This window comes from Paralichthys olivaceus, chromosome 16 (genome assembly GCF_024713975.1).
Source record: "Paralichthys olivaceus isolate ysfri-2021 chromosome 16, ASM2471397v2, whole genome shotgun sequence".
NCBI lineage: Eukaryota > Metazoa > Chordata > Actinopteri > Pleuronectiformes > Paralichthyidae > Paralichthys > Paralichthys olivaceus.
This window is the reverse complement of record NC_091108.1, coordinates 1,534,016-1,555,686: the sequence shown is the minus strand read 5'-3', so window position 1 is coordinate 1,555,686 and position 21,671 is coordinate 1,534,016. Positions and strand designations below refer to the sequence as shown.

The 21,671-nt window shown below is 46.2% G+C and overlaps 1 protein-coding gene across 7 annotated transcripts in view; it reads right to left on the bottom strand.

Moving 5' to 3' along the window:
- The window catches only part of dip2ca (disco-interacting protein 2 homolog Ca), a 92,765-nt gene that overhangs the window by 26,395 nt on the left and 44,699 nt on the right, over positions 1 to 21,671 (bottom strand). For 6 of the 7 annotated variants that reach the window (XM_069511538.1, XM_069511540.1, XM_069511535.1 and 3 more), the window contains exons 2-5: positions 10,135 to 10,206; positions 8,470 to 8,580; positions 7,125 to 7,250; positions 3,891 to 4,217 (exon numbers count right to left, since the gene is read on the bottom strand). In XM_069511538.1, the coding sequence (XP_069367639.1) occupies positions 3,891 to 4,217; positions 7,125 to 7,250; positions 8,470 to 8,580; positions 10,135 to 10,206 (636 nt within the window). Of the gene's footprint in view, positions 1 to 3,890; positions 4,218 to 7,124; positions 7,251 to 8,469; positions 8,581 to 10,134; positions 10,207 to 15,239; positions 15,376 to 21,671 lie in introns of those variants that run through there. The other variant, XM_069511539.1, reaches the window with a different exon arrangement.

The following is a 21,671-nucleotide window of genomic DNA, read 5'->3' as shown; positions in this document are numbered from 1 at the left end:
TTGTTCTCACGATCACGTGTCCACGGGACAAAGTTACACTGACCTTGACCTTCAAATGTAATCACTCCATCTTCAAGTGCAAAATGTGAAATGATTCCCTGCAGGTGTTTATGAGATACTGCGTTCACGAGGCAAAAAATATATTTCTGTTTTGTGACGTCAAATCAATCTTGACCTCTGACCTCTGACGACAAACAAGAAGGAGACCGGCGGACAGAACAGAACCATGATGCCTCCGGCCTCTCGCTGTGCGGAGCCATAAAAACTATTTGTCACAAACAGTGACACCTGCTTCTCTGTGAGCAACAACAAACCATCAACGCCTCAACCATCACGGCTTTTAGGCCGTTTCCCTATTTTCACGTTTCAAAGCTCCCATCGAGCCTCAGGCGCTTCACATTCACCTCCTTCACGAGGCTCGGCTGCAGTTCAGCGACATCAGACGGTATTTACCGTCCTGCCCGAGGGATTCTTCGCTTTGAGTGGACGGAGCACGAAGCGATGCAGGGAGGACGATGAGTGGTGAATCCAAACCGAGACACACGACGTCGCAGCCTGTTTGAAAGAAATGATGAGGAGGTTCCAGATGTTTTGGTGATGAGGGCCGACGCCGTGTGGACGAGCTGTGAACAACAACACTGATCTTTACACAGCAGAGTTTAGACGTCAAGTCCCGCCTCCTGCTGCTCTACAGGCTCCGCCCCTCACCTGCTGTCACAGAGACTTTGATGGAACCAGAACAAAGACGTGTTTTACTCTGATCTCTTCGTCTCCCTGTTACCTAATATTTCATCATCGCCTTTTCTCTCAGCGTGAATGTCAACGGTTCGATTTCTTTATGACATAAACAGATAAATATGCAGCACACGTGCTTCACACTGCGCGTCAGGTAATTAATTCAACCTTCAGTAAAAAGTCTTCGGGGCAAGAACGACAATAAAAACAAATTCAAATCACGAGAATCGAAGTAGTTTTACTGTGTCATTTGAAAAGCTCACGTAACTTAATGTTCTGTCTCTTCATTTGTTCTGTGTCCTGTCACATGTTCACTTGCTTCTGTTGCTTCTCTGACAACGAACCCGACAGAAATCATCAGATTTCAACGCCTGACAAACAATTTAGAAAAAAAGTGGAGTGAGAGAGAGTCGAGAGTCGAGCAGGAGCCGGCGAGACCAAACAGAATTCTTTATTCAGACACGGACTGCATATCAATACCGCAGCGCACAGCACAGGCATGCTAATTGCTGTAGCACGCCGTACGTTCTGTCTCTGCAACATCTGCGCTGTGTGTTTGAGCTGCATCGAACTGGACGAGCCCCGTCTGCAGCCCTGGAATGTGTGTGTGTGTGTGTGTGTGTGAGTACATGCACACGCCTGTGGTGACCTCATCAACATGTATTTATGATGATGTGTGACAGCGAGGCAGAGCGGCCGTGGCTGAGGAGGAGGAGGATGAACGCCACCTTCACTGCTGTGATATGGATCAGGCTGAGCGGGTTCACTCAGGGACAGGACGTCTCTCCCTGTGGGTCGTTGATAAGAATTACAAATTTCTTTGTGTTCGAAAAACTGCGAGAAATATTCAGGATGAAAGTACACGGGTCAACGAAGTATCGGTGTATATAAAATGTATAACGTCCACGTTTCAATCAGACTTGAACTCCAAACATTTAGGAGCTGTTGAACTGTGACTGTGATTCCAGGCGGCAGATGTGAGCTCGGTTCCTCCTTCACCGGCCGAACTGAAACCAGATGTTCTGGTCTTTTTACCGCATCAACAGCTTGTCAGGCCCTTACACCCGTTGCCTAGCAACAGAGCTTCGGTTTATACAAACGTTGACAAGATGTTTTTTTTTTTTTTTTTTAAAACACGCATCGTTACCTGTTCGCTTGAGCGCTAACATTTTAAAATACGTTCTTCTTCAGCTCATCACAGAAGCGCAATGAATCATGGGATATGTTGGGCCCAGGAAGGATCCACCTGCTGGAGGAGCCTTTTTAAATTGGGACAGTGACGTTGCACCGCTGCGACGCAATCGCCCCCCCCCCCCCCCCCCCCCCCCCCCCACCTTGAGACCCAGCTTTTAAGAACGCTGCATTAAACAAGAGACTGACAGGAAAATAAAAAAAGGGAGGAAGAAGGCAGACGGCCTGCGTTCCTCTGCCATCTGTTTTCTGGCTCGGATGAAAAAAACATTTTGAAAGCAGATCGACTCCGGCTGAGCAAACAAGTAAAAGCATGCTGCATAATTAGACAAATCAATAAACAACACCACACGGAGTAACCTTGAGCGTCAGGGAGTCGATCAGACGAGCCTCTTTAAAAGCACTGCTGATTTCCCTCATCAACAATTCACAGCTTTTTTTTTTTCCTGTTGCTCGCACAAACACAGTATTCATGCATCTATGACAACGCTCAGCGCTGCAGTGACGTTTACGTGTTCCAGGTAATGACTCAAAGTTAATCCGGCATTTTTTTTAAAAACCCAACCAGAAATAGTTTTAATGTACGATGCTATTGTTTGTACCTTAACTCCAACAGCACGTTATGATGTGACGAAGATGTAAACATGGACTCCACACTTTTCTGAACACTGCTTCCTTTATAAAAATAAACAAAAGTGACGTTTAAGAAATGAGCAGCAACACTGGGTTTTGATACGAGACACCAGGGCCGGGTAACGAAGACGGACTGAAGTTAAAACAGGAAACAGAAGCAGATAAAACTTTACACACCGTGCACGAGGATGCGACCCTCCACCTAAACACGCTCGAGAGCCAACATCCATCCACCCAACATCCCCAGTTCACACTCCACTAAAACTTCAAACTCCCTTTTTTATTGGAGACTTCTCAACAGCCGACTAACTTCAGCTGCAGCTGGAAGTAAAGTCACGGACAGTTGCTTTATTTAAAGTCTGTGAGTCGTCACGACGTCCTTCTTGGTTTATTTTAAGGTTAAACTGAAGACCCACATGTTTCCAGAGCTTTCAAATGTCCTCAGAGCGTCTCCCTGTTGTTAATCGAACAGCACGTTGGTCAGCTCTGCATGTTTTCAATCTGCTTCATCAGTAAACTTGACTTGAGAAAACGAGTCTTTACTCTTTGTTAAATATCATTTCCTGATGGTGCTGTGAAGCGTCGCAGCAGGGCGGCTTCCAACGGCCACCACACACCAGCGTCGTCCTCGTGTTACACTGCTCGTTAAGATTTCATTTTCCCAGAGACGGAACCAACTCGACAGGCCGATGAAAACAGAACCTTAACACATCGAACAACAAGAGCGCGACTTGTGGTCACGCAGTAAAATCAGCCGCCGCCGTCCATCACCTCGAACACACAACTTCAGATTTGACCTCTGACTGTAAGAGCAGAAGAATCCAGACATTGAATTGCACACTCTAAAAACAAGGATCACCAAGCTTTAGCTCAGGACAACAAGGCCTGTGCTCAAACAGGAGTTGCTCTAGATCCAGATTTGGCTTGTGGTCTCACCAGTCCCTCATTTGCTCTGTGGTTTTTCTAGACTTTGCAATAAGCAGAAGAAAGGGGCACTGGGTTTCTCTAAAAGCATCTGGTCTCAGGTTTTAGACTCGTGGTTGTAAAAGATGTAGCTGCACATCAGTTGTATGTCCTCCAGGTTTTTTCTGGATTCTGTCTCTAGATTTGTGCAGTAAGACAACATGTCATAATCTTTCTAAGGGCGAGGACGTCTGGTCTTTCTTCAGCGAGTCTGGACTCTGCTGGAAAGGCCTGGATGTGGATAACGACCTGCGGACTCTCTAGTCTAGATTCTGCAGATTCCGCTTGTGTGAGGTGTCCAGAGTTTCCTGAATAAAAACAAATTGGGTCCATCCAACCCAGAGAGGCCATCTGCTGTCATGTCTTACCCGTCTTGTGGTGGTGGCGATGGTGATGGTGGCGGTGGTGGGCGGAGATGTGGACATGCTGTGCCAGGACGTCAGCCAGTCTGCCGCCGGCTGCTCCGCTCCCGCCGCTGTGCGTGGAGGAGGACGAGGACGAGACCGTGGACGAGGTGGTGGTCGTGGTGGACGAGGTGCCGTGCATGGCCCGGCTGATCCAGTGCTCCATGCTGATGCTGCCCTCGCGGCTCGACGACGTCCCTCCACCGCCTCCTCCGTCCTCTTCTTCGCCGTCTCCTCCTCCTTCTTCTTCCCCGTCGCCCTGACCCTCACCCTCCGAGCCGGAGGAAGTGTCTGAGCAGGTGAGGACATGGACAAATTAATGAAAATGCTTTAAAAAAAACATCTTGGCAGGTCATTACAGCAAAAATGTGAATTGAGAGACTTAATCAAACCATTGGACAATAATTGATACAAATGCAATAATAAAATAATAATAATTATAATATGAAAACAAACTGAGAGACAGTCTCCATGTCACAGTCTATTTCCTGTAGAATGGAAATGTTTCAGCTCCGTTCTGTCGCCACAGGGGAGAGATGAAGTGAAGTTTTCTGTGTGTGTGTGTGTGTGTGTGTGTGTGTGTGTGTGTGTGTGTGTGTGTGTGTAGGTGTCTCTCCACTGGCTCTTCAAGACTGATGGTGTGGAACCGAGTAACGGCAGAAGAGACGCAGTAAATGAGCAGCTGATGAGGAAACACCTCCAGCAAACAAACAAAGACAACACAAGTCACATGTCATCAGCTCCAGATCCCCTCAGGGATCAGGTGCAGCAGGTTCAAGAGAAGATCGTTGGTCAGAGGACCGCTAACACTCAAATATCCCCTGCTTGTGCCTATATGACCTGCGCTCCAGCTCTTCTCACGCTGATTCTCTGCACGAGTGAAACGTGAAGCTCTTGGAAAAAAGATTTTCCTTCAACAACAGGATTAGTGATGGCAAATGAAACTGTCCGACCCTCGTTGTGGGTGTGTGAGCTTTATGTCTTTAAATATTCCGTATGGGTGCTAACTTTACCCGGGTCAATGCAGTCTCGAAGGAAGAGACGACTCCTCCGTGGAGCACGAGTCGAGCAGATGTTCAGTCAACATGGAGGCAAACTGAACGTCACGTTACGGCACAAGCTAAGCACAAGTAGGAGCTACTTGAGTGAGAGCGTAAAATCATTTAGTCTCTGCTCTCACACTCGTCTCTGTTTAGATCACGTATTGTTTTCTGGTTTGATCACGGTCACGTTACGCTCGTTCCTCGTGCATCACAGCTGATATTCGCGGTTTGAAATGCCCCGGGACTCGACGCGACACCTCAGCCCCCAGAGTGCTTTGCTGACATGCTGGATTGGCAAATCTGTTTTTCGTTCTCAGCAGGACCCCGCGGAGGCTTCACGTGACGAAACACTAACACGCTGAGCACAATAAAACAAGGAGCTGCCAGGCAACGTGGGACGCAGAACAATCAAAGGGGGGACGTGCGAGCGAGCCCCTGACGCACAGCATCTTTTACTGAAGCTGAAATATATTTAAGGAAGCATCGAGATATCGAGAAACTGCAGCCGTGAAACGCAGGCAGAGGCCAATCAGAGTGTGCTCGTCATCTCGGCACGATGCAACGTGCTGCTCGGCAACACGGGACTCTGTTGTCCTCAAGTGAACCTTGCCGGCAGAGAGACACCCGTGTGTGTGTGTGTGTGTGTGTGTGTGTGTGTGTGTGTGTGTGTGTGTGTGTGTGTGTGTGTGTGTGTGTGTGTGACAGCTTTTACCGCTCCCTCTGGACATGTGCTTTCTAAATCTGCAAGAGGGACTGTGTGCATTTCTGTGACTCATCGCTTCTTGTTTACCTTGTCTTGTCTAAAGTGGAGGAAAAAAATAAACTTAGAAGTCATGTGAATTTTCCGTCTGTGTGTGTGTGTGTGTGTGTGTGTGTGTGTACCATCAAAGACTTCCCAACAAGGCTTTATCCCTCGTTTCAGAACAAGACTTATTTAAAACACCAAGATTTGCATAAAGGGTGTATAAATGTACAATCTGTGTTTTCGGATTGTGAATAATTCCCATGAAAACCAACTGCGTGTGCATCCAAACCTGGTATATCTGATTCCTCTGAGCCACAGAGCTCCTGTATTCCAAAAACTATTAGAAACACATCAGTGGGCCACACTGTTGTTCCTTAATCATCATGAACACAAACACACCACACACGCGTGAACAGTCTCGTTGCCCCAAATACTCACTAGAGCACCAAATGTGGATTAATCCTGCAGACAACGGTCCCAGACAGACGCTCTATTTCCTCCTGTTGGACTCAACGTGTGCAGGTGTTGCTTTTTTATATGTGAGCCAAGTTTTAAAGATGTATTTCTGATGTGAGCATCAAATAAATATTAAACTTTTATCACTTGTATATTGAGGTTTCAGTTAAGGGCACGTATCTCTAAGTTTTATTCAGTAAAAAATGTATTAAAATGGTAACAAGACGACGTCACCATGATAATCATAAAAACATCTTGTGGTGAATAAGAAGGTTTGATCGTCATGAAGGAGCTGCGTTCGTACAATCCGCCGTAACCGAGCCAATAAAATGCTTCTGACATTTATTGTCTGGCTGTTGAACAGTTCCTCTTTGTGCCGTGAGTCTAAATCACCTCGTTCAGAGACGCTGAGAAGTTGGACCCTGCAGCCTCAGAGATAATGGCCTCATTAACACCTTCATTAAAACCAACACCAGTTCCATAAAGACATGGACGACTGCCACCGCCACAGGCCCCCGGACAGATCCCGCTTCCCACGCCGCGGGGATGAAATCAGCCGTGATGTGTCCGGTCCACATTTTAAGAGAAGTGAGCGCCCGCCAAATATTCATCAGCGTGGTCGAGAGGGCAGGAAGCAGCTTAGGCTCAATCAAATCTGTGATGGTCGACTTACACGACATCGCTCCTAACTTCGAAAGTAAAGATGACATCAATGTGGAGGGAGGAGACGAGCGGTGGACACACGTGCACACATGCTAACTGACAGCACAGGAAATACAAAATTAAAGGTCGAGGCCAAACCAGGTCTAATATGTGAAAAACATCAAAATTGATTTCTGTCCTTCAGCAAAACCTTCAGTCCAAAATCTGAAGTTTTGTTTACAGGACCGATAAATGTGTGTGTGTGTGTGTGTGTGTGTGTGTGTGTGTGTGTGTGTGTGTCTTGGTCTTTACCTGGTGGTGTGTAGGCATCCATGGAGGTCTGGACCACCAGCGACCGCCGCTTCGACGGCATGGGCACCGCCATCTTCCTCTCTTTGTGCTTGGCCAAGGCCGCCTGCACAGCCTCTGTGTGCACATCTGGAGACAAACACACGACTTTTAGTTCCCGGTGCATCGTGAACACGATCAGACAACCATCTCGCAGGGAAACTACAGTAACACGACCTTTCGGTAGCTGTGGAGTGTCTCACGTTTTGTTTTCGTGCAGTTTTAAGAAAACTCTGATTTTCTGATATTCTGATTTATAATATAATTCCACAGCGCTGTTTATGTTTGGATGGGTTTTTTTCACGACCGCCAGGAAGAGAATCCTCTCAGGTATTTCTCACTCTCACTTTATTTCTGTGCTTGACGAAATACTGGATGCAGTGTGAGGTGACCTGTTCCAGACTCTCTCCATCAGGATGAAAAGTTGTTTAAGACTCAGAAACATATCAATATAAACACTGTTAACTCAACTGTGAAATTCATAAAGCACAAGAACCAGTGATGAGACCTTATTTAAAGACCATTTTACTTTGAGGACATTTAGGATTTTTACTGCAGGACTTTTACATTGAGGTAGTTTTACCACAATAAAGTATCTGAGTATTTCTTCCACTGCTGCTGAACCCATGACCCGAGAGAGAAGTTGACTTCTCAGGCACCAGTGATGGCGTCCAGTGCAAACGCATGGAGAACCGTCAGCAGGCCTCTGTGTTTGTGCCGCACTTCTTCTTCGGTTTACGCACACAAACACTCCCTGCTTGACAGCGGCTCCCATGAGGCCCCGGGAGGGTTGCCGACCAGATTAAGTTCAGGGAGTGCCGGTGAAGACCTTGTGTAAATTAGCGTTTCAAAGAGCGAGATAAAGAGCGGCAATATAACTCCAGCTTGGTTTGTTTGAGGAGCAGACGGCAAACACACGATGAAGAGACGGCTGTTGTCCCGATAACAACACGAGTGAGACATTTGTCAGAGTGAACGTGGGCTCACAGATGCACGTTTGTTTGGCTTCTGTGTACTGTTGTTTGGAAACGGAGGTCATTTAAATCTCAAGTGCACGTTTATTGTCTGACGGTCGACCGAGTGAGACTGAACTGTGTTCGGAGGAGAGAGTGTGAGTCTGCAAAACAGGATTTATTTTGGGGTTGGATCAAACAGCATGCAGGGCTATAATGATAAATAAATGAATCACATCTTGTTTCTTTCCTTATTGGATCTTCACTTCTAACCCCGAATGTCACCAGAACAAATTCGCACAGATTACATTCGAATGAGATGCCACTGAAAAGAATCCACCCAACACGCCTCTCACCTGATCTGTAGCGTTCGTCTCTGGAGCCAGAGGACCGTCGGCGGTGGTAGCGGGAGGACGAGGACGGGGTGACGGGTGTTCTTCTCTCCTGGCCCATGGACGGATCCATTCCTGGAACAAAGGAGATTCAGATCAAAGCCTTCATCTGAATCCAAATCTAGAAGCTACTCCACAGCAAAACCCAAAAGTTTTGTCCTTCTAACCTAAGATAAAGTTAAAAATGAAAGCGTTCAAAGGGACGATTGGATGCAGATGATCACGACCCAGATCTACAGACATTCACACAGTAGGTGGACTAAAAAGACGTACGCTTCATCACCAAACTAAAAACAATACAACTCCAGCTACTCACAGAGAAAACCGCCTCCCCACACACCAATCAATACGTCTGATGAGAATAACCACCCTGTTCCTGACAGCTGCTGATCTACGAGCATCCATCTCACCCTCGTCTGTCTTCATTAGAGCTCTCAGTGTGGCTCAGGGTATCGCTGCTGCTCAGGAGAAGAGCTAAAAGTTGATTAGCCGACCACCGACTCCCAGCCAGAGCAGGAATATATGAGAGGTCTGCGAAATACCCCGCTTCGCTGCTCTCCTCCGGGGAGTCTGGATGGATGGTCACGTAGGAAACATGAAACAGTAAATTTTATTTCCACTGACTCTCGGCTTGTGTCGGTGTATAATTCAAGGTTTGCAGGGTGAGTGAAGAAAAGCTAATAAAGGCCTGGTTTTAAAAAGTCTACACTACACGGCCTGTTCTGAAGGAGACGTGAAGTGTGCAGCAGCTAATCAGAGGCGAGTCGAGGGTTGAGAACACGGCGGCACTCGGACTGACGAGAAACTCTTTCATCAGACAGATTAGGCCACTTGCTCGTCTGCATTGTCCTGCCAACAAAGATCTGAGCATCATTAGAAATCGCCAGTGCCAGTGGGAAAGTGATCAAAATGGACTGAACATCGATTGCTCCAACCAAACCTGAGACTCCGCCCGTCTGAGCGATGCACGTTTAGGTGGATGTCGACTTTTTTGCTGATGATGTGCTGAAGCATCGCTGATGAACCAACATGAGCAGCAGTTTTAATTATCTCCGCCAGAGAAAGAGAAAGAAAGAGAGAATTTATTGTGCGAAGACTGTGAGAGAGGGTCTGAAAATGAAAAAGGGGCGTGCCGTGTGAATGCATGTGTGTGTGTGTGTGTGTGTGTGTGTGTGTGTGTGTGTGTGCACCATCCAGCCCCCCACGGTGAAGTGAACCAGGCCTCAATGTGAATAACACACATTTTCTTCATTCCACACCTCTCTTTCCTTCCCATAATGCACTTCCTGAAAGTCCCCCAACCCCAAGACACACACACACACACACACACACACACACACACACACCAGTGTATTCCATTCACAGCTTTGAGAGTGTTAGCGTCTCCGTGGGCGACCCCGTCCCTGGTAAACTGGTAACAGTCCCGGTGTGAAGAAAAACATCTCATCTGCTGAGGATGTATCGACCTTCGACTGTGACCTTGACCTTTGACCTCCAGATCCTCCTCACGTCACACTTGAGTCCCAGTAAATATTTGGTCCCATTTCTTTGCAAACTTTAGTTTTGATTTATCTGGAAAAAATATTGAATTGTCTTTTCATTTGAAAGAGGACGAAGAGTTCGTTTTACCTGGTGCTTGAGGGAAATAGGCTCCGATCAGCTTGGATCGCTTCTTCTCATAGCCCTTCTGTGTGATGTCACCTGTCAGAGAAACAGAGAGAGAAGATTCCTTATAGTGAAACTAAAATAAAGCACGGACATCTTTAGAAATGTTGTGGAATCGAGGTTGTTCAACAGACTTTCCTCTCAAAGTTTATTTACAAGATAGAAAAAGTCCAACAGGGAATAAAAACAAGCTTAAGACACGCGGCGTGTTCCACTATCTCAGGTTAAACTCCAGCAAACTTCTGAATTAGTGGAAACACACTGACACAACAAGGCTGCATTGAAATGCATGAACACAACGTGCCGCAACATCTTCTCGGTGCAATTAAACAAACTTTCCTGGTGCATTTCAAAACTGACCGATCTCAACCGCCCCCCCACAGGGAAGAACTCTACGTTACATCAGCAGATTTCCACTCAGCACAAAAAAAACTTCTGAGTCCTTTTTAATAAATGCTTCTTGCTGTTTGGGTTTTTATCCTCCGGGGAAAACCAGACGAACCAAAAATGGTTTTCAGTTGAGCGATTCATTTGATTGGATTGTTGCATGTGAGAAAAGCAAACTGCAAAAGTCACTGACAGAAACTTTCAGGGCAACAACTTTCAACGCTTTCTACCCAATTTTCGGAGACGCAGAACTGTGAGGTTGGACTGAGGTTCAGCTTTGTCGTGTCGCGAAAGATGAATTTCTGACAGGTCAGAAGTTTTGGTTGCTCGATCCCCAAAACTCAAACTGGTTCATGGCAACAACACGTGGCTCATGGTCAGAAAAGCACCAGGCCGGTCGAGCTGTGGTCGACACGACACAGAGACACAGTACAGAGAGAGAGAGCAGTCACGCAGTAAGACAAATCCTACAGAGGCTAAATAAATATGTCTTCAGCTCAAAGTGAATATTCATTTATACAATACTCTAAATATTTGTTTTACACATCCTGAAACCTTTGTGAAAAAACTGTAACTGAAGGCAGACGGAGCGGCTTCCTCCGACTTGAGGGTGACTCAGAATTCAGTGAAGGGCATCGCGTCACTTCAAGCAGCGGGAGACGAGACAGACGGACCTGAGTGACGCTAAATCTGCAGCGGATTTGTCGAACATGGGAGAAAACTGTTTGCACGTCTGACTTGACAAATCCTCCTTAAACACACAAACGTGTGACTGGCTCGGATCAAGAAACCAACTGTGGGCACGGACGTCATCGGTGATGTCAGCAGAGTGTGTGTGTGTGTGTGTGTGTTTCTGGTAGCGTGAAGGAAAGGCACATGGCAATAATTAGCATCTCTAGTAGGGGATCTAACTTCCCCGCAGAGAAAAAATGTTTCAGTTGGAAAAGACAAAAAAACAACACTTAGAGGGAGGTTGAGACACATGAGGTGAATAGAAGGAGGTCCGACCTTGTCCTCCACAAACCCACCTGACAACCCCCCACCCACACACACACACACACACACACACACACACACACACACACACACACACACACACACACAGACACACACTCTCTGCAGTACTAACCATCTTGACTTAATTGGGATTTTTATCGGGAAAAACAGAGTCAAGGTGAAATGAACGTGTCAGTCACAGCTGATCCAGTCTGATACTGTAACAGCTCCGCGTTGGAAACCTCCATCCAATCTCCTCCAGTGATTCAGTCATTCAGCCTGTCAGCCAATCAGCCGCTCGGGAGCTACGGCGTGGAAGATGCTGTCAAATGAGAAGTGAGTGCCTCGAGCATTTTTAAATGTCTAAAATATATATATATACTTAACTTAGATCTTTTATTTTCACAGTAATTTCTATTTGGAATTCATTACAATAAACTCACCAAATGAAATATTATAATCATCACACAAGAAGAATAAAGTCATAATTTGATGTGATATATGTTATCTCTCATGTTACATGAGGATCAGGAGATCGGTCGCCTGCGCTGAGAATCACTGATGAGAAACTGATTTTGGACAAAAGGCTGAAAAACCAAAATTTTGTTCTAACCTGGCTATTGTTATCATTATAATTCATTTTCTACAAACCCATGGAGTGATTAATCGTTGAGTCTATAAATAAATATCATGTTTCCCTGAAGGACTTTACCTCTGTGATAAGTTGTGTTGCAGGAATAATGTGTGATCTTTTTATTTGAGTTGAAATAAACTGGATTCAAACTCCACAGAAGCAAAACATTCAAGGAGCAAGGAGACGACGGAGAGTTGACGAGGATGGAGGGATGAGGATTTTTAAATAGACAGAGGAAGGAAGGATGACTCAGGCTCTGCTATTCCTCCACTGCAATGTCTTCCCCCTCCCCGTCTGTCTGTCTCTTCAGTTCTGGATGACATTGCCACAGGCTGTTAGAGACAAGGCCGGCCGAGGTTGTGAAGACGTTTCCTGTTCCTCGGAACACGTTTCACGTCCGAGCAGAAAAAACTCCCCGACTCTACACTGGGTTCAAGATCCGCACATTATTCTCTGAGAAAGTGAAGAAACAAGGGGACAAATCCTGCAACTGAATCGCTGCAGTAAACCGGACGCTGTACCGAACCATCGCGGTAAAGAACGAGCTGAACCACAAGCTTTTGATTCACTGGACGATCTACGTTCGAACCCTCGTCTGTCGTCAGGAGCTCTGGGTGGCGACCGAAAGAACAAGACCCCGAATACATGAAGCCGTTGAGTCTCAGCCTTAGAAACAGTGTGAGGAGTTCAGAATTCAGAACTGTTGATGTCGAAAGGGGAGTGTTGAGGTGATTTGGGCGTCAGGGGCTCCAACAGTCGGAGGTTTATTTAGGTTGTGGACCCACAACTTGCTGGAGGGACTGAATATATCCCGCCTGGCCTGGGAACACCTCTGGATCCTGAGGAAGAACATCTGGAAAGTGTCACTTGTCCGGCTACCTCCGCAACCTGAGCGCCAATAAGAGGAACACAATGTGTGGCTGGGCGGACAAACCCAGCTCCTGCACATCAACCTCATCTAAGAACCGGACCTCACACACACTGAAACCAGAAGAGAGGAGGACATTCGGACGCCTGGACGTGGGGGGACAGCGTCGGCTAGCACACTGGTGAGACGTCCACAATCCTCTGGACGCACAAGTCAAACATACGCTGCATTCAAGTGAGAGTCTGCTCTGCTATATCAGCTCCCCACTGCGAGTGACAGCTCAGAGAGAAGGAGCAGGGCCGAGCCTCCATTACCATATACAGTATGAGAGAGAGAGGGAGAGAGAGAGCGAGAGAGAGAGAGAGCGAGAGAGAGAGAGAGCGAAGGGACAGGAGAGCTAGAAAACAACCATGACAACGAGACATGATGAAAAAGGGAGGAATAAAGAGAAAGCAGCAGAAAGGAAAGGAAGGAAAAACAGGGCGATGTGAAATCAGAGGAAAGAGTAGAAAAGGGAAGAAAGAGGGAAAGAGGGAAGTAGAGAGGAGCGTTGCATTTCTCCAGCACCTAAAAAGGAAACAGATGATTTTATTGTTCCCACACATCAACACTGGAGACACACAGAAAGAGAGAGAGAGAGCGAGAGAGAAAAGGACGATTAAGAGCATACGGACAGAGCTAACTGCTAACAACATGCTAACAAAGCTCATCTGTTGTGTCTCAGGTGTGATGAGTTTAAATGCTCATATCTAAATGTCAGCTGAGCCTCGAGGTTTCGGACCGATCGGAAAAACTTGGTGAAAAAAAGTGAGCGTCTCCACGAAAGCTGAGATAAACGGGGCTTCTGGGAAATGTGGTTCTACTTTGGACAACCCCTCCCCCCCCCCCCCCGAGCTCCAGACCGTCTCACGCATGATTTAAAACCGTTATTACACCAACATGGCGTCTTCACGCTCACCGACACACACCTGCTGCTTTTCAGCCTCACGACCGTTCGATCAAAGCAAAATGTGATTTTATAAAAATGTGTTTGTTATTCATCGCCTGGTTTCTGCCCACTGAAGAGAACACAGTTGTAATTAATCCAATTAATATGGGCTGTGATTCCAGACCTGTACTCAGAGGTAAGGTAACAGAGACGCACACGCACGCACACACACACACACACACACACACACGCACACACACACACACACGAGTCTTGCATTCACAAAACAAAAACAAACACAAATTAGCTCACAGTTGAGCTGAGAGGAAACGCCCCAGGACTCCCCTGGGAATGAAGGCGAGAAAAACACACACACACACAAACACACACACACACACACACACACACACACACACATACACACACACACACACACACACACACCTAAGTGATGGTGACAAGTACAGTGTGTATTCAGAGGCAGCAGGTGTTTACAGTGACAACACGCTGAGTCAGGACTGAAACTCTCTTCACACACAGACACACACGCACGCACACAAACACACACACAGACACACACGAAGCTTATTTGTCTCTTTACAATAAACTCTGCATTACATGACACTTCCCTCGACAGCAGTCGCAGCTTTTTGGCTTCGTCCTGCTGCGTCACTTCTTTTCCTTTCTAACAAACATTTACAAGCCCAACCACTGACATCGTCCCCGGTCGGGGGGGAAGTCCCCGTCAGCGTCACTATATACTTATTTTTATACTTTGAGAAAAACTGAATTAACGTCCACTTTGACTTTTTATTTTGGTGCCATTCGCAAACATGGAGGAGGCGGGTTGATGGGCTATACCACCAGCCAGCCACCAGGGGGTAATTAGGGCTACTATTATTATTTTGGCTTCACTTTTCAGTCGCTGTCATGTCGTCCATCTTTATTTACAGTCTCTGGTGAAATTACAGTTTCGAGTGTTGAAGCTTACATGATGATCACATCAGTGTGTACACAGACACACAACTCACACACACCCTAACACACAACAGCAACAACACAACAATATGAATGAGTGGGTTATGAAAACAGTGGAACAACTCATGTAAAAAATAAACGTCTCAATAAGCCTTATTAGATGATGAAAATCACCTCACACGCACACACACACACACACACACACACAGACACACACACACACACACACACACACACACACACACAGCTGATATCTGGCACGTCCTCCCTCTACTCACCGAGCATCACGCCAACAGGCAGCAGGAATAAGAAACAGACACAGCAGTCAAACTCAGCCTCATGCTCCTCTCAGACGAGCCCGGTCTGTGGTCGTCCCCGCCGCCGCCGAGTGTGTGAAAACACTGGTTGCTTATCCCCCATTGGCAGCGTACACACACACACACACACACAAACACACACACACAAACACAAACTCTCAATTAAAACACGAGCAGCTTATTGGTTTCAAAAGAGGAGCAGGTCGACCTCCTCTGTGAACACAAATGACTGAAGGTGTCTGCTGACATCTGGCTACTGATGCTGCCTTTGTTGTTAACACACACACACACACACACACGAACACACACACACACACACACACACACACACACACACACACACACACACACACACACGCAGCAGTGGATTGGCTGGCAATTACTTCAATATTTACACACCGCCTTTTTAGTCTTGGAAGGAGTTAACTACTTTTCACCTCAGTTCTGTGTGTGTGTGTGTGTGTGTGTGTGTGTGTGTGTGTGTGTTAACAGACACACACAACCCCCCCCCCCACCAGACAGCACAGACCAACCTGCCCAAACACGTTTCCTGGTGACATCAGCAAAACAAATAAAATCGGTCTGTTAGTCGGCAGACTTCACAGTGAGGTGAGAGAGGACACACACACACACACACACACACACACACACACACACACACACACACACACACACACACACACACACACACACATCACCAGCCTCCAGTCGCTTGGGATGTGCAAGTCCCACCTTTCCTGGTCACTATGGTGATAACTGCCACAGTGGGGAGGAGGGAAATGAATATTGTGATAATCACATGATTGATAATAAACGTATTAAAGTGAACTCACTGCTTCAGACGATCCAACTATGAGATTTAACAGGGATCCCTGGACAGACACTGGGGGAGAAGAAAGTCCACCAGGTGTTTCAACGTCTGTGGTGCAGGACTGTTTGCATTTCATTTGACTGCAGGAACTTTTGCAGCAGTGACCAACAATAACCTTTGGGTGTGGATGTTTGCAGACTGCACCACAGAATACGTTAGGGAAAAAAACGAAATTAGTAAAATTAAGTTTTCTGTCGTGAACACCTGCCACATTGTAAATCGTTTAAAAGGGGAAAAAAGCAAAAGTTTGAAATTCGTAAACTGTGGATAAACGCTGAAAGAAAAGAAGGCAGACGGAACCGTCATTCAAACAACTAACTCCAGAATTCACACTTTAGCTGCCACTTTTTCTATACAGCTCATTTTCCTTTTTCGAGTGTCCACAACCACAGACTGTAAATAAAGGTCCCATTCACTAACATGGCAGGATTCATGACCTATACCGCAGCCAGCCACCTGGGGGCGATCCAGAAACTTTGGCTTCACCTCTGGGGAGCAATCGTCCACCTCCCTTTGCAAAAATCTATAAACAAAACCATGTGCGAGGAGCAGAAATACAAGTAGAATGCAAATATTACTCCAATTTAAAATTCTGCAGCGAAGGAGGAAGTCGATTGTATAAAAATGGAATTGTTCAGACAACAAATCCTCCAGTGATTTCATTTGCACAATTAAAAGAAACGTGAGGAGGTTCACAGCCGTGGTTTGTTAACTCCTTTGGTCCAGAGGGTCGATTACACCGAGCTCCAACAAACTGAGCTACATGTCTGAGGAAAGCCCCCCACCCGTCTGTTGGCCATCTTGTGATAAGGCTGCACTGACTCGTGGTGGAGGATTTGGGTCATGGGGACAATTTTTCCAGCTGATCTCCAGTGTGTCGAGTGTCACACGTCTGTTACAGAACGTTACGATGAGGCTGAGACTGGGATTTTCTGGAACCAACCTCCGATATATGACCAGCTCATCAGGGGAGGTCGATATGAATGAGAAACACATCACTGATCAGACACTGCAGCGGTTTGACGAGAGGAACCAAGAAGGAGTTGAAGTTCTGGTCCTCGGGTTGATTACTTTAAATCAACTGACTTCGAGGAGCGCAGGGAACTTATCGTTCTAGAAAACAGCTGCTCACATCTGTCTTCTTCTTCTTGTAAACACGAACAGGTGCTTTTATTTAATTAATTTAATTGATTAATCCATAATTGACGCTATTGTGATTGTTTGGGCGCAGTTGCCTTATGGGGGGTTTCATTCAAATGACACTGTGTGTGTGTGTGTGTGTGTGTGTGTCACAAACAAGACTAGTTCTTGTAACCGGTAGAAATTTGCCTGCTGAGAAACAATCTCAAAATAGAACAGAGAAACCTATGTGTGTGTGTGTGTGTGTGCGCGTGCACATGCATGCATTATCAACAGACCAGGATCCTGCAGCCAGTAAAAATTTGCCTACAGTCGAGATTCCCAAAATAGCAGAGGATAACCTTTGATATTTAATACTGCTGAGGTCCTTTCATACCAACACACACACACACACACACACACACACACACACACACACACACACTTCTCTGTGGACACTCGTTGGCATAATTCATTTTTTTGTCCTCTGCTTCAACCTTAACCATCACAACTCTGTGACTAATCCTAATTTAGACCTAATTCTAACCACAAAATCTAATTTTAACCCTCAAACACTGAGGACAAGGACGTCCTCAGTCTGTTGCATCTATGCTGAAGTCCTCACAAAGACACAGACACACACACACACACACACCTGTACCTCAGGTGGAGTCTGTGAGTCAGGTGATATTTACCTTGAGGGCTGGGACTGAGACGGTTAAACCGTTCCTCTCGTCTCCACTGACGTGACAGTTAAGTTTAAATAAAGTCTCAGTAGCCACGAGGAGACTCAAGTAAAAAGTAGAAATGTCCCTTCTGGTTTTAAAATGCAGAAGCTGAAGTTCCAGGTCGTGTTTGATGAGAACTATTATCACTTTGTTGATCGGCCATTGGTCACGTGTCTTGTCGTTAGATTTGAATAAATGCATCCGAGATAAATGAAACACCACAGACGAGGAGATTCAGAGTCGTCACATATTATTAGTTTAATTAATAATCACAGAGCACAACTACGATGAAGACAGACACAATGTGAGAGATGAAAAACCAACAAAGATCCACAATCCTTCAGTTCATGTCTCACCTCATCTACGTCACATTTGGGATCAAATAAGCTCCACAGAAAAAAACACTGAATGTTCTACTATGAAATCAAATATTATTTAAAACTCGTAAAATACTACTGTTGAAAATCAACCCCTCACTAACCCTCACCAGTAGGGGGTGCTGCAACCCCCTCAGCACCCTCACTTCCTGTGTCCTTGCTCGTGTGGGTCGTCGAGGTGAATGTGACGCTGCGTACGAAAAACAGTGAACTACGAGATTTTATTAAAAAACGTCAGAAGCGAAGGTATCACTTCAAACTAATAAAACAGAAACATCGGGGTCCGAACTGATGTGGGAGGAGTGATGTGTGCGTTTTGATTTGCTCTTCAGTATCAAGAGTTGGACGTTGACGTATAAGACTGAAGAGGTTCTGACAGGAGGACTGAGAAGGAAGCCCTGTCCCCTGCCTGAAAATAAATCTTTAAACACAACACCTGAATCCGGACGTCTTTGGCAGATGTGCATGACAGACAGCTGTTGAGCTGAGCAGCTCCCACATGTGCAGCATAAATGTTCTACAGACCTTTTCCACGAAAACATCCAGGCTAATAAACATTTCAAAGCTTTTTGAATGGGTACCGGCAGAATCAGTGGCAACACACCTACTGCAGAAAAACAGCAACAGGTACTTGCTCGTTTACATCACATCCATCTTCCCAACGTGTCCGCAGCCGAAAGAAAAGGCTTCCTCCTTAATTCAATTACATCCGCCAACTGAAATCTGGAGAGACGGAGGAGGAGGAGGAAGTGGTGACCCGGACTTTGGCTCTCAGTGTATAGCTGACTGTGATCTCAGGGGGGAAACTGAGCGGCTGAGCAGCTGCCAGAGCCAGGAAATGTACAACACGGCACAGAGCGGCGCAGTGCAGCAGCTCCAGCCTTCCTGAGCGGCAGCCTTCCCTCAGTGCACACACTGCAGTGCACAGTGTGACGCTGCGTCAGGTCGGCTGCACAACTGACGGCTGAACTGTTGAACTCCAGGTTTTGAGTTTCTCCTTCTTCGGTGCGTGTTTTTTTTTACAAATCACATCAACTCGCACACATGAGTGGAATCGTGCAAACAAGGGACGTTTATTAAGCTGCACACGTGTGTTCGTATATCTGACAGAGTCCGTGCAGAGAGAACAGGTCGACATCATAGAGCGTAAATAAAGATGGACGTTACGTTTCCACTTCCCGCCACTATTTGGAAACTATCCGCATGCGAACCTTGTGGCGATGGCGTCATTCATCGAGGGCACCTCGACACGTTCGCTCAATCAATCCCGAATGAGTCTCAGCTGTCAATCATAACTGATTAATGTTTATAGAAATGGACGGAGACTCAGGCTTTTAATTTGGAGGAGCCAAACAGACGATGCTCATGTATCGTAGTGAGGTCATTTCTTCATGACCTCATCGTGACATCACAGAAGCCATGTGACGGGGAATCATTTTCTAACCTTATCGGTTGAGATTGTCTCTGTTGTTCGTACATTATCTTATTATTATTATCTTGGACCATATTGTTGTTGGACCTTCACATTTGACCAATCTGCTCCAAGTTTGGGGAAAGTGTGTCCATGCATTTTTGAGATATTTTGTCCCAAACGTATTATTTATCATCATTTTGTGTTGATCTCTCATTGCACCACGTCGATGGACGTCAGACCAACTGCTACCTGTGGAAATTATGAGTTTTACAGATGCAAAAATGTGACGATCAGTTGCTGCGAGTTGAGGAAACCAAAGCTTAAAGTTCAAATATGCAGAACTGGCCAGAAAATTGTGGGTGGAGAGAGAGAGAGCGACTGCTGAGACTCTCAGCAGCTACTGTCCCCTCCACAGTCTTTTCTTCTAACAATAAACACAACCTCATTTGCTCCATTGGAGAAGCTCAAGCAGAAAAATTCATGCGAGCTATGCAGAGGGCGTTGCTCTGAAAGAACATGTGTGCTCAGTTAGTTTTGTCTGGATAAATAAAGACTGAATAAGTGCAGGTTGAACGGATCTACAGTCGTGCAGAGTGAGAGTTGCACCCGCGGTTAGAAAAATGAGTCTGAGGCGCTCGTCGCCAGTTTTTCTGTCAGAAATAAAGAAAAACATGTCACAGAAACAAAATCTCTGTGCTGTAGCCGGACTAGAGCGATCTTAATCCCAGTAGATTATATTTATATTTATAAAGACAAGACAAGTGCATAATCCAGTGGTTGTGTAAAACCACCATATTAGTTTCTCACATCCAGGTCCCAGATATGTCCGGCTTCCCCACCCCCCTGCTCATAAAGTACCTCAAGCCAGAGATCACTGGGCCAACGCTAAACTGCTGCTCGCTGCCAAATGGCATTCTGGGTAGTAATGCGAGCCGTGAGGATCAGTCAAGTGTCAGTTTGTGTCATCAGAGGAGGCATTCGACTGATGCAGGGCGGCTTCTTGTCTGCATCGAACCTGAAGGTTTATTACTACTGAGAACCAAAAATGTGGCGAGACAGAAAATAATATATAAAATTGGGTCTGAACAAAAAAAAAAGGTTCTGGTCTCAATTTGGTGATTGACACGTTATAGTCTATCTGTTCCTCTGAGAAGTTAAATGTAGTTTAAAGTGCATTTCAAAAGCGTGTTGATGAGGTTTCTAACACGTGACGGATGTGAACCTGGAATTCTCCATCTATTCTTTCTTGGCCTGAAGGTTGAAAGTGGCTGTATTTGCAGCTGTGATGCTACTGAAGCCATTTTATCCAAAAGTGTGTTACAAACCAATTCAACGGCTCCTCTAGAGCCTGATTTTCCCAAAACGTCCCGAGCTTCTTATTCCAGTTGAACGACGGAGGCTGGGAACGTCGACCAGTGCACCCTTCAACCCTCCGGGACCTAACGACTAGGGATCTTTCCAAAATACCGCGGCCCTCTCTTGCCTGCATGGCATTGAGAGAGCAGCCGGGGTATTTCCACGTGCTGCGGAGAGTCAGCTGCAGTGCTGCTTGGCAGGGCCCCCGCGTTCCCCTGGTGCTCCACCCAGCAGCCCCGAGCAGTCGGACCAAGAGGAAATACCATCGTGTGCTGCTAAAACAATGTGGTTTTAATCTGAGAGGAGTGCGGCCCTTTAAAACCATCTCCCTCAATCCTTCTTTTCTAGCTCTCTCTCTCTCTCTCTCTCTCTCTGCTTTGGACATGAAAACACTTTCACTCTTGAGCTTTAATCGGCAGAATGTCCCCCCTTTTCTTCCCCTCTCTTCCTGCCACCTCAGCTCTTCTGAGAGTCGTCACGCGGTTGTTGCGAACGGACGCTGAAATGTGGGAACACAGAAACTCCCTT